Source organism: Oncorhynchus kisutch, linkage group LG17 (assembly GCF_002021735.2).
Source record: "Oncorhynchus kisutch isolate 150728-3 linkage group LG17, Okis_V2, whole genome shotgun sequence".
In the NCBI taxonomy this organism is placed as follows: Eukaryota; Metazoa; Chordata; class Actinopteri; order Salmoniformes; family Salmonidae; genus Oncorhynchus; species Oncorhynchus kisutch.
The window spans coordinates 77,859,422-77,872,602 of record NC_034190.2 but is presented as its reverse complement, the minus strand read 5'-3'; the positions used below and the strand labels follow the sequence as shown (position 1 = coordinate 77,872,602).

At 40.8% G+C, this 13,181-nt stretch overlaps 1 protein-coding gene across 2 annotated transcripts in view; it reads left to right on the top strand.

Annotated features, from left to right (window-relative positions):
• Positions 1-13,181, top strand: part of LOC109908600 (copine-9) — a 77,550-nt gene that overhangs the window by 42,301 nt on the left and 22,068 nt on the right. For both annotated transcript variants that reach the window (XM_031794684.1, XM_031794685.1), the window contains 5 exons: positions 1,071-1,134; positions 10,995-11,098; positions 11,328-11,432; positions 12,176-12,217; positions 12,305-12,380. In XM_031794684.1, coding sequence (XP_031650544.1) covers positions 1,071-1,134; positions 10,995-11,098; positions 11,328-11,432; positions 12,176-12,217; positions 12,305-12,380 — 391 coding nt within the window. The remainder of the gene's footprint in view (positions 1-1,070; positions 1,135-10,994; positions 11,099-11,327; positions 11,433-12,175; positions 12,218-12,304; positions 12,381-13,181) is intronic.

Below are 13,181 nucleotides of genomic sequence, written 5' to 3'. Positions count from 1 at the left end.
AAACTTTAACAATTGGCCTATAGCAAATGCAGCAAATGGCATTCATTTTCACATGCAAATAGCACAGTATAGTGCTCAAAGCATGCCATTCCATGAGAACAGCATTTATTTTCCAACTCAACCTATGAGCCCAATCAATGCTCCGTGACCACAAAATGATAAACAACAGCGTAGGCTAATAAGTTTTTCATTTTTGGGTTATGCTCAGGTAAAACAATTTGGCTAATCTATGCTGAACGAAAATATAAACACCATGTTAAAGTGTTAGTCCTATGTTTCATGACCTGAAATAAAATGCCCCAGACCTGCTGTTTTCGACTCTATCTCTCTACCGCACCTGCTGTCTCCAACTCTGAATTCTCGGCTATGAAAAGCCAACTGACATTTACTCCTGAGGTGCTCACCTTTTGCACCCTCTACAACCACTGTGATTATTATTATTTGATCCTGCTGGTCATCTATGAACATTTGAACACCTTTTGCCACTGTTATAATCTCCACCCGACACAGCCAGAAGAGGACTGGCCACCCATCAGCGTGTTCCAGTTCTCGCCAATATCCAGCATCTTCGCACAGCCATTGGAGAGGAGTGGGACAACATTCCACAGGCCACAATCAACAGCCTGATCAGCTCTTTGCAAAGGGGATGTGCCTATTCTTGCAGATCGAGGGTTATTAAATGCATTGGGAATGAGTGAAAATCTGCCAGACTTTTATTTTATTTTATGTAAAGATATATAGCCTAAACATATTATTATCTGTAGCAGAAAGCAATGGGTTAGAATAAGCCTACCATAACCAACCCATAAAATACAATGAAAAATCAATTTATGGCCGGCTATGTAAACTCTAACATTGATTTACCTGCAGTAGATGTTGTTCAAATGGTAATATAAATGTTTGTCTTCTTCTAATGCCACTTAGGGGGAAGTAATCTAAAAATAACGGAAAGGTATGCCTGTGACTATATGACTATGTATGGTAATGTCATTCATATTTAAACATCTTTCTGTCTCTCTCTCTGTTTCCATCACTCTCTCTCCCTCTCCTTCTCTTTCTCTCTTTTACAGTGGGATTCCTGGGAAGAAGTTAGGGGCCATTATCTTCACGGCGGAGGAGCTCAGTAACTGTAGGGTCAGTATCTGACATGTCACCTATTCCCCTCTGAGCCGGAGGACACGAGTCAGACAATGTTTCAGCCATTGTTGTGGAGAAGCGTCCAAGTAAACCCCACCTCAAGAAGCATTATATGGATCCATAATGTCTAAGATACTTCTTCTTCTGTATCTCTTTGCCATTCACATACTGTAGTTGACTTGCAGGAGGGTAGTTGACTTGCAGGAGGGTAGTTGACTTGCAGGAGGGTAGTTGACTTGCAGGAGGCAAAACTCTTTTTATTTTTTATCCCGTCTATTTATATTTTCTATATTTGCAAAATTGTCTTGCTGTTTCCTCTTCTAAATGTTTCACTCCGTCATTTGAACATTTTCCTTTGTAGTGCTCCCCTCGACACACACACACACACACACGCAACTATCCCCAACTCCCCTGTCTAAACCCTCCAGTATGAATAAGATTCCTTAATTCCTAACTCTGAGCATCTCATCCATTTGGTGACAAGTTTTTGATTTTTATTAGTATACCCATTAGCTGACATCAATAGCGAAAGCTAACCCTACAAGATAACCACCCATTAGCTGACACCAATAGCGAAAGCTAACCCTACAAGATAACCACCCATTAGCTGACATCAATAGCGAAAGCTAACCCTACAAGATAACCACCCATTAGCTGACATCAATAGCGAAAGCTAACCCTACAAGATAACCACCCATTAGCTGACACCAATAGCGAAAGCTAACCCTACAAGATAACCACCCATTAGCTGACATCAATAGCGAAAGCTAACCCTACAAGATAACCACCCATTAGCTGACACCAATAGCGAAAGCTAACCCTACAAGATAACCACCCATTAGCTGACATCAATAGCGAAAGCTAACCCTACAAGATAACCACCCATTAGCTGACATCAATAGCGAAAGCTAACCCTACAAGATAACCACCCATTAGCTGACATCAATAGCGAAAGCTAACCCTACAAGATAACCACCCATTAGCTGACATCAATAGCGAAAGCTAACCCTACAAGATAACCACCCATTAGCTGACACCAATAGCGAAAGCTAACCCTACAAGATAACCACCCATTAGCTGACATCAATAGCGAAAGCTAACCCTACAAGATAACCACCCATTAGCTGACACCAATAGCGAAAGCTAACCCTACAAGATAACCACCCATTAGCTGACATCAATAGCGAAAGCTAACCCTACAAGATAACCACCCATTAGCTGACATCAATAGCGAAAGCTAACCCTACAAGATAACCACCCATTAGCTGACATCAATAGCGAAAGCTAACCCTACAAGATAACCACCCATTAGCTGACATCAATAGCGAAAGCTAACCCTACAGGATAACCACCCATTAGCTGACACCAATAGCGAAAGCTAACCCTACAAGATAACCACCCATTAGCTGACATCAATAGCGAAAGCTAACCCTACAAGATAACCACCCATTAGCTGACACCAATAGCGATAGCTAACCCTACAAGATAACCACCCATTAGCTGACACCAATAGCGAAAGCTAACCCTACAAGATAACCACCCATTAGCTGACACCAATAGCGAAAGCTAACCCTACAAGATAACCACCCATTAGCTGACACCAATAGTGAAAGCTAACCCTACAAGATAACCACCCATTAGCTGACACCAATAGCGAAAGCTAACCCTACAAGATAACCACCCATTAGCTGACACCAATAGCGAAAGCTAACCTTACAAGATAACCACCCATTAGCTGACATCAATAGCGAAAGCTAACCCTACAAGATAACCACCCATTAGCTGACACCAATAGCGAAAGCTAACCTTACATGCGTCCGACACATAATGAAAAATACGTTACAGACAAATACTTCACAATGAATTCACATACATTTGAAAACATTAATGTGTGTGTGTCATCAGTTACACATACAGTACCAGTCAAAAGTTTGGACACACCTACTCATTCAAGGGTTTTTCTTTATTTTTACTATTTTCTACATTATAGAATAATAGTGGACATCAAAACTATGAAGACATCAAAACTATGAAATAACACATGGAATAATGTAGTAACCAAAAAAGTGTTAAACAAATCAAAATATATTTTATATTTGAGATTCTTCAAAGTAGCCACCATTTGCCTTGATGACAGCTTTGCATACTCTTGGAATTCTCTCAACCAGCTTCATGAGGTAGTCACCTGGAAGGCATTTCAATTAACAGGTGTGCCTTGTTAAAAGTTCATTTGTGGAATTTCCTTAATACGTTTGAGCCAATCAGTTGTGTTGTGACAAGGTATGGGTGGTATACAGAAGAAAGCCCTATTTGGTAAAAGTCCATATTATTGCAAGAACAACTCAAATAAGCAAAGAGAAATGACAGTCCATCATTACCTTAAAACTTCTTGACGCACCCATCCCGTTAGCAGGATCATTTTCATCAACATCCGCTGAATTGCAGAGCGCCAAATTCAAATTAAATTACCAAAAATATTTAATTTTCATGAAATCACAAGTGCAATATAGCAAAATCCACCTGGCGTGTCAGATTTCAATAAAGCTTTTCGGCGAAAACATAACAAGCGTTTATGTAAGAACATCTCTCTCAGTAGACAAAATATTACAAACCGCTAGTCAGAAAAAGTCAGAAAAGCAATAAATTAAATTGCTTACCTTTGATGATCTTCGGATGTTTGCACTCACGAGACTCCCAGTTACACAATAAATGTTCCTTTTGTTCCATAAAGATTATTTTTATATCCAAAATACCTCCACTTGTTTGGCACGTTATGTTCAGAAATCCAAAGGCTCGAGCCGGTCACGACATCGCAGACACAAATTCCAAATTGTATCCGTAAAGTGCGTAGAAAGATGTCAAATGTTTTTATAATCAATCCTCAGGTTGTTTTTACAATATATAATCGTTAATATGTCAACCGGAATGTAGCTTCTTCCATAGCCGAGAGAGAGAAAATGGCTGTTATGTATGAAAAACTCTGCTGGCACCCAGCCATCCACTGACGCGATGGGTTCTTTCACGCTCATTTTTCAAAATAAAAGCCTGAAACTATGTCTAAACACTGTTCACAGCTTGAGGAAGCCATAGGAAAAGGAATTTGGTTGATATCCCTTTAAATGGAGGCAAGGCATCCAATGGAACAGAGAGCTTTCAGGAAAAACAGCACTTCCTTGTCGGATTTTCCTCAGGTTTTCGCCTGCAATACCAGTTCTGTTATACTCACAGACAATATTTAGACAGTTTTGGAAACTTTTGAGTATTTTCTATCCTAATCTGACAATTATATGCATATTCTAGTTTCTGGGCCTGAGAAATAGGCCGTTTCAAATGGGTACGTATTTTAGCCCAAAAAATAAATACTGCCCCCTACACTCAAGATATTTTAAGACATGAAGGTCAGTCAATCCGGAAAATTTCAAGAACTTTGAAAGTTTCTTCAAGTGCAGTCGCAAAAAAAACATCAAGCGCTATAATGAAACTGGCTCTCATGAGAACCGCCACAGGAAAAGAAGACCCAGAGTTACCTCTGCTGCAGAGGTTAAGTTCATTAGAGTTAACTGATCCTCAGATTGCAGCCCAAATAAATGCTTCACAGAGTTCAAGTAACAGACACATCTCAACATCAACTGCTCAGAAGAGACTGCGTGAATCAGGCTTTCATGGTCTAATTGCTGCAAAGAAACCACTCTTAAAGGACACCAATAAGAAGAGACTTGCTTGGGCCAAGAAACATGAGCAATGGACATTAGACCATTGGAAATGTATCCTTTTGGTTTGATGAATCCTGTCCAAATTTGAGATTTTTGGTTCCAACTGCCGTGTCTTGGTGAGACGCAGAGTAGATGAATGGAGAATCTCTGCATGTGTGGTTCCCACTGTGAAGCATGGAGGAGGAGGTGTGACGGTGTGGAGTGCTTTGCTGGTGACACTCAGTGATTTATTTAGAATTCAAGGTCACTTAACCAGCATGGCTACCACAGCATTCTGCAGCGATACGCCATCCCATCTGGTTTGAGCATAGTGGAACTGTCATTTGTTTTTAAACAGGACAATGACAAAACACACCTCCAGGGTGTATAAGAGCTATTTGACCAAGGAGAGTGATGGAGTGCTGCGTCAGATGACCTGGCCTCTACAATCATCTGATCTCAACCCAATTGAGATGGTTTGGGATGGGTTGGACCGCAGAGTGAAGGAAAAGCAGCCAACAAGTGCTCAGCATATGTGGCAACTCCTTCAAGACTGTTGGAAAAGCATTCCTCATGAAGCTGGTTGAGCAATCTGATAGATCGGCTGTTAGAACCAGTAAAGGCTGCTTTACAATTCTTGGGTTGCGGAATGACTTTGGCTTCCCTCCAGACCTGAGGACTAACACATTCCTCTAGACTTAGATTAAAGATATGACAGATAGGAGTGGCCATAGTCAGCTAACATCCTCAGTAGATTTCCATCTAAGTTGTCAATGCCAGGAGGTTTGTCATTATCGATCGATAACAATAATCGACTCACTGCTCATTGTTGGTATTTCCTGCCTACGTTTGACCTTGGCTTCATAATACTGTTTATTCTTGTTTTTGTTGAGTCATATCATATTAGTCATATCATTTCAACATTTGCAGTAAGTCAGCCTGTCAGATGTGCAGCCAGACTTATTATAAGACAGACAGACAGACAGACAGACAGACAGACAGACAGACAGACAGACAGACAGACAGACAGACAGACAGACAGACAGACAGACAGACAGACAGACAGACAGACAGACAGACAGACAGACAGACAGACAGACAGACAGTTTAGAAATGTAGAGGAGCGTGGGCGGAGCTCACTACTCTGTCAGTGAGAAACTGGCTGCTAAGGGATTTCCCATGATGCCCTCTCTTGCTGTCAGACCCCTCTGCCTCTGCTCATTACGGTGGCTCCACACGTCATGCTTCAGTCCCGTTGCATCTCCCCAGGGACCTGTCCTACTCCCCAAAACAGAGCAGTGTACCGATCAACGCATGCACCACCACCGACAGACCATAAACAGCCATACATATTGATGAGCCTCAAGCTAAATAAATAGTCTCCATGCAATGTGATTCATTCTGTACACTCTTAGAAGAAAAGGTTGCTTATAGAAACAAATAAGGGTTCCATCTCTTGTTTCATAAATGGAACCCCTAAAACCCCTAAAGATTCTATGTAGATCCCTTTTATACCTAGGGGTTGTTCTTGACTGAACATGAATGGTTCAATATAGAACCTTGCATGGTGCCATTTATGAATTGTGGTTACTACTATTAAATAGTAATACTTTGAGCTAAGAACATAATTGAATAAACAATTGAATAATGGACAAAATAATACCAGCATCGTTTTTAGAATTTATTATTTTATTATGCAAACATACAGTAGTTTAGAAATATGAACTGGTGGCCAGGGAGGCATCTCTTTGTTTGAATGATAACCTACGTCAACATTGGCTGACTTCTTTACAATACAATATACTGCCCATTAGTTACAGTGAACAACAAAAGTGTGTCTTCTGCTCTCAACCCCTCCTGACAGCAGACCTCACACAAACAGTTGGATTCGAACTTGCCACCTTTTGGCCATAGGTCCAACTCCTGCTCCAGGTCCAACTCCTGCTACAGGTCCAACTGCTAAGCTGTTGGACTACCTGCTTGACTGGTTCCAGATAATTAGAAAAAAGAAGCGATAGATAGCATGAGTTAATCTGCCAAAATGAAGACAAAATGCTATGCAGACATTTAATTATTATGTTTAGAAGAACAACTTACATGTAGTCGTTGTCAGCAGCAGCCGAAATAAATCATCTGATAGTTACTATAGATGGTGTGTTAAAAGTCATGTAATGATTAACTAGGTTATTGGATCAGACTTATTATACGTCATTTATTATGTCATATATATACAAACCTCTCAGTCTTCAAATGGCTTCATGAAACAGGCTAGTCCCCTCACCTGACTCCACAGTGAAATATTGAAATAAAAGGAAAAGTTAGCTAATTTCCAATGTCATGCTGGGTCTGTAACTCTATCTGTCATATCACATCATAAAAAAAGATATATTTGAAAGAGTTAGCTGGCTAGCTTGTAAAGTGGCAAATTAAAGTAGCCTTTTCTGTTTAGCTATCTAAGTTATTCTAATAATATTTAAACTTGATTTATCCTTAAAGTGGAGATGACAGCATTTTAGCAACATGAAATCTTATTCAAATCTGTTCATAAACACCCCCAGGATGAATATTACCCTTTTTTGTAGACATTTTCTCACAAGTGAGCACTTAGATGTGGTCATTTTCACATTTTCATAAATTCATATAATGTTTGGGAATGACAAAGGCATTTGTGAAAATTCTATTCTATCTATATTAGATAAACCCTCTCAAAATGTTTAAGCTAGTTTGCCGTCCAAATTGCACTGAAACCAAAGGAAATAATAGGCTGCTTGTCCTTCTGCAGCTTGCCTGCCAATGTATGCTTGTCCCACCCACTTTTTAACAACTGAATGGGAACTTGCCTGCCCGCCCATGCCAAATAATGCAAGCCAAGGGGTGTTAAATTCAATCAACGCACAGACCATATTGAAATAACACAATGAATTTGCAGGCCAGACAAACACTATTTAAAACATTTTAAAGGGGCAACTGCGACCCAAACTGGTTTATTGTTTTATTTGAAAAAAAGATGTCCCTTTTATAAAGTCCGCTGATGTACATGGGATGCTGTATTCAGCGTTTTAGCATATTAAAACACAAGAAGAGAAGTCATATTTGTCCAGCCTTTGCTGCTATGCTTGCAGATGTGCATAAAATACTGCGACCCTAATCAAAAACTATTTAGTAACTAACAAACGTTGCTGTAGGTTGTTGTAACATTTAAACGTAAAACATGTTTACATTTGTTTTGCACTGCATGGATTTTTAATTTAATTTTTTTCACCTTACCAAGCAGAGACTTGTAGATAACCTGTAGCCAGTGGGTTTGGCGACGAGTATGAAGCGAGGGCCAACCAACGAGAGCGTACAGGTCGCAGTGGTGGGTAGTGTAACAGAACGGATGGCACTGTGATAGACTGCATCCAATTTGTTAGAGTAGAGTGTCGGAGGCTATTTTGTAGATGACGCCAAAGTCGAGGATCGGTAGGATGGTCAGTTTTACGAGGGTATGTTTGGCAGCATGAGTGAAGGATGCTTTGTTGCGATATAGGAAGTGGAGATGCTTAATGTGAGTCTGGATGGAAAGTTTACAGTCTAACCAAACACCTAGGTATTTGTAGTTGTCCACATATTCTAAGTCAGAGCCGTCCGGAGTAGTGATGCTGGATGGGCGGGCAGGTGCAGGCAGTGATCGATTGAAAAGCATGCATTTAGTTTAACTTGCATTTAAGAGCAGTTGGAGGCCACGAAAGGAGAGTTGTATGGCATTGAAGCTCGTCTGGAGGTTAGTTAACAAAGTGTCCAAAGAGGGGCCAGAAGTATACAGAATGGTGTCGTCTGCGTAGAGGTGGATCAAAGAATCACCAGCAGCAAGAGCGACATCATTGATGTATACAGAGAAGAGTCTGCCCGAGAATTTAACCCTATGGCACCCCCATAAAAACTGCCAGAGGTCCGGACACAGGCCCAATCTTTGGGAATCTCAGACGATACGAAAGAGAGGTTGAACAGGCTAGTAATAGGGGTGGCAACAATTTCTGCAGATAATTTTAGAAAGAAAGGGTCCAGATTGTCTAGCCCGACTGATTTGTAGGGATCACCGGTGCCGTTGAATTCAGCATTGCTGTATGGTGCACTCAAAATATAGTGTAGTTGAGTAGCCAGCCGAGGCTACTGCTCAAATGCCTTGTAGTTGAGTAGCCAGCCGAGGCTACTGCTCAAATGTCTTGTAGTTGAGTAGCCAGCCGAGGCTACTGCTCAAATGTCTTGTAGTTGAGTAGCCAGCCGAGGCTACTGCTCAAATGTATTGTAGTTGAGTAGCCAGCCGAGGCTACTGCTCAAATGTCTTGTAGTTGAGTAGCCAGCCGAGGCTACTGCTCAAATGTCTTGTAGTTGAGTAGCCAGCCGAGGCTACTGCTCAAATGTTGCTCTAATTGGCCTACACGTTTCTGCTTTGCATGGTGTTTTGTTGCAGATTTAGTCATTGGGTTATTCGTTGTCAAGCTTTAAAAACTGATGCCAGACTGCAACATTATAGTAGCCTTTCCCTCGAACACACAAAAGCAGCGCAATTGAAGTTGAATTCAATGCATTTTTTGTCAAATATAACATTTTTAACTTCTTATGAAGTTCGTTTTGAAGCGTAAACTGGGAATTTGTTATTTTTTACTGATATTATGATTCTGTTTGTTTCATATCTGCAAAGTAGATAAAACACTGTCAGTTCCACTTTAATACCTTGAAAAATAATGTGCTTATTGATAGGCTACTTGCAAGTTGGTTCAACCACCGTTATTTTCTCCTGCTTCTAGCTTTTAATTTGCAACAGCACAGGTTTTTATGAACCTTGCTGTTTTCATCTCAGACCTTGGCAACAATGTTTAAAAATCTGAATTTGATCTTCCTCCTGCCATAGAGCTCTAACGGTGTCGGACGTCGTTTTTATGACCAGGCGAAATCATGCAGCAGCATCATTAATATGGACATAAATGTCAAACAAATTAAAAGGGAATGTTAGCTGTCATTTGAGTTTGATGTGACTGGGTTAGCTTTTGTTTTCTGTTGAACGTGTTTCCTGTGGTTATTAAAATCCCCATTACACTCTGGGGTACACTCTTAGAAAAAAGGGTTCCGAAGGGTGCTTTGGCTATCCCTATAGGAGAACCCTTTTTGGTTCCAGGTAGAACCCTTTTTGTTTCCATGTGGATCCCTCTGTAAAAATGATTCTACATGCAACCCAAAAGGGTTGTACCTGCAACCAGAAAGGGTTCTTCAAGGGGTTCTCCTATGGGGACACCCGAAAAACCCTTTAAGGTTCTAGATAGGAAAAAAAGGTTCTAAGAGTGTAGGGATAGAACTCTCAACGTTCTTTGGCTTCACTGGGTATGTATACAGTATATACTGTATAAAACCTGTTTTAGTAAAGGGTTCTTTATTCTCACCAAAATAACCAAAAGGTTCTATATAGAACCCCAAATAATATTTTTTTCTAAGAGTGTATGGTGTTGCTTTTTCATTTACACTTAAAGTGGAGGTTGGATCGGAGTCACAATTAAAGCTAAACGTGTTTCCTGTGGGTATTGTGTAGTCCGACTAGCTTTAAATGTTGAAGATCAGAACATTTGTTGTACTTTAGAGCTGTTGTCCAGAAGACTATTCTTTAGGGTTATACTTGACCCATGAGATATATCCCAACGGGCACAGACGTCAATTCAATGTACAGTTGAAGTCGGAAGTTTACATACACTTAGGTTGGAGTCATTAAAACTTGTTTTTCAACCACTCCACAAATTTCTTGTTAACAAACTATAGTTTTGTCAAGGTTAGGGCATCTACTTTGTGCATGACAAGTAATTTTTCCAACAGTTGTTTACAGACAGATTAACATTATTGTTATTTTATTATAGACCATTTTTTACTTTAGTTTATTTAGTAAATATTTTCTTAACTGCATTGTTGGTTAACGTCTAAGTAAGCATTTCACTGTAGCATACACCTGTTGTCTTTGGGGCATGTGACAAATCAAATTGTATTTTATTTGATGTTCCACATTGGTTCAACGTAATTTCATTGAAATGACGTGGAAACAACATTGATTCAACAAGTACAGTATGTGCCCAGGTGGCTGTTTATGGTGTGCTACGGTGAGATGCTATGCAAAGGTTCTCTGTTGATGTTCTTCTCCAGGACATTGCTACCATGCAGCTGTGTGCCAACAAGCTGGACAAGAAAGACTTTTTTGGGAAGTCTGACCCCTTCCTGGTCTTCTACAGAAGTAACGAGGATGGAACGTGAGTGTTGCTTCCGAGGAAATGTCCTAGTTTTCTATTAATGTCTAGTTTCATCTACATCTTCATCTTTCCTATGCTTTACCACAGTATGTAATGTAGTCTGTGGGTTCGGTTCTAGCTCTGAGTATCATTTGTCCTCATCTTGGGATTGTCTCTAGTGATTGCTAGTGATATCACCTAAGTACATTGTGAGTTCCTCTCTGTAACGTTCTCTTCAACTCTGTTCCAGGTTCACTATCTGTCATAAGACAGAGGTGGTTAAGAACACACTGAATCCTGTGTGGCAGCCCTTCACCATCCCAGTGAGGGCCCTCTGTAATGGGGACTATGACAGGTTAGAGTGGAGAGGACAGAGGGACAGTATGCTTTGGGTTGCATGACCAATGATAGTCACACCCCCAGCCTGAAGGACAATCTATGACTATGTTGTGTGAAAGGATTGTGGTCATACGCGCGTCCATAAAAAACGTGTATGAATATGCTCCCTGTTACCTTTATTGACAGCGTTTCAATACACAAGGACCTTCGTCAGGTCAGGTATGTTGTAGGATATCAATAACGTTGAAACATTGGGACACTTTCTGGGGGAACCAATGGGGGACCTCTACAGTACGAGCAGCAGAATGATGACTTCAACTGTCAGTCACCGGGGGCGATCAGAATAATGCCAGCAGTCGGCCCTGGTTTCCTAGGGGCCAGCACTGGTGTTATTGGGATTGACTCAGAGTATTCACACCACGTTATCATACCATTCACTGTCAACGATGCTGATGGAGTCTCTGTGAGTCAGTGTTGTGTTGACAAGACAGAAGCCTACCTCTCATGAACATGTATCAGAATGTCACCTTTTTCTTTAGAAGGAATAGATCTATGGTGATTGTGTCAAAGGTCATGTTGAACAAATTAAATACTGTGAGCTCTGAAAGTATTGGGACAGTGACACATGTTGTTGTTGTTTTGTCTCTGTACTCCAGCACTTTGGATTTGAAATGATACAATAACTATGAGGTGAAAGTGCAGACTGTCAACTTTCATTTGAGGGTATTTCCAATATATATTTTCTGTTTCCCGTCCTAGAACAGTGAAGGTGGATGTGTATGACTGGGACAGAGATGGAAGGTATTTTTTTGTGCGCTTTTTGATTTCCACATGAATATCTAATGCTTTGTGAATGTGCCTCATGCCGTCAGTTATTCTTCCCTACAGCCATGATTTCATTGGTGAGTTCACCACAAGTTACAGAGATTTCTCACGTGGACAAAACCAGTTTAATGTCTATGAGGTGAGCCACAAATGTTTGTTCATTTTCAGGAGCATACAGTGCATTCCGAAAGTATTCAGACCCCTTGACTTTTCCCACATTGTGTTACATTAGACTTTTCCCTCATCAATCGACACACAATACCCCATAATGACAAATCAAAAACAGGTTTTTTGAATGTTTGGCAAATGTATTAACTTTAAAACAGAAATACCTTATTTACAAAAGTATTCATACCCTTTGCTATGAGACTCGAAATTGTGCTCGGGTGCATCATGTTTCCATTGATCATCCTTGATGTTTCTACACCTTGATTGGAGTCCACCTATGGTAAATTCAATTGATTTGGACAGGCACACTCCTGTGTATATAAGGTCAGACAGTTGACAGTGCATGTCAGCAAAATCCAAGGCATGAGGTCGAAGGAATTGTCTGTAGAGCTCCGAGACAGGATTGTGTTGAGGCACAGATCTGGCGATGGGTACCAAAAAATGTCTGCAGCATTGACGGTCCCCAGGAACACTGACCTCCATCATTCTTAAATGGAAGAAGTTTGGAACCACCAAGACTCTTCCTAGAGCTGTCTGCCCGGCCAAACTGAGCAATTGGGGGAGAAGGGCCTTGGTCAGGGAGGTGACCAATAATCCTATGGTCACTTTAACGGAGCACCAGAGTTCCTCAGTGGAGATGGTTGTCCTTCTGGAAGGTTCTCCCATCTCTGCAGCACTCTACCAATCAGGCCTTTATGGTAGAGTGGCCAGACAGAAACCACTCCTCAGTAAAAGGCACATGATAGCCCGCATGGAGTTTGCCAAAGGGCAC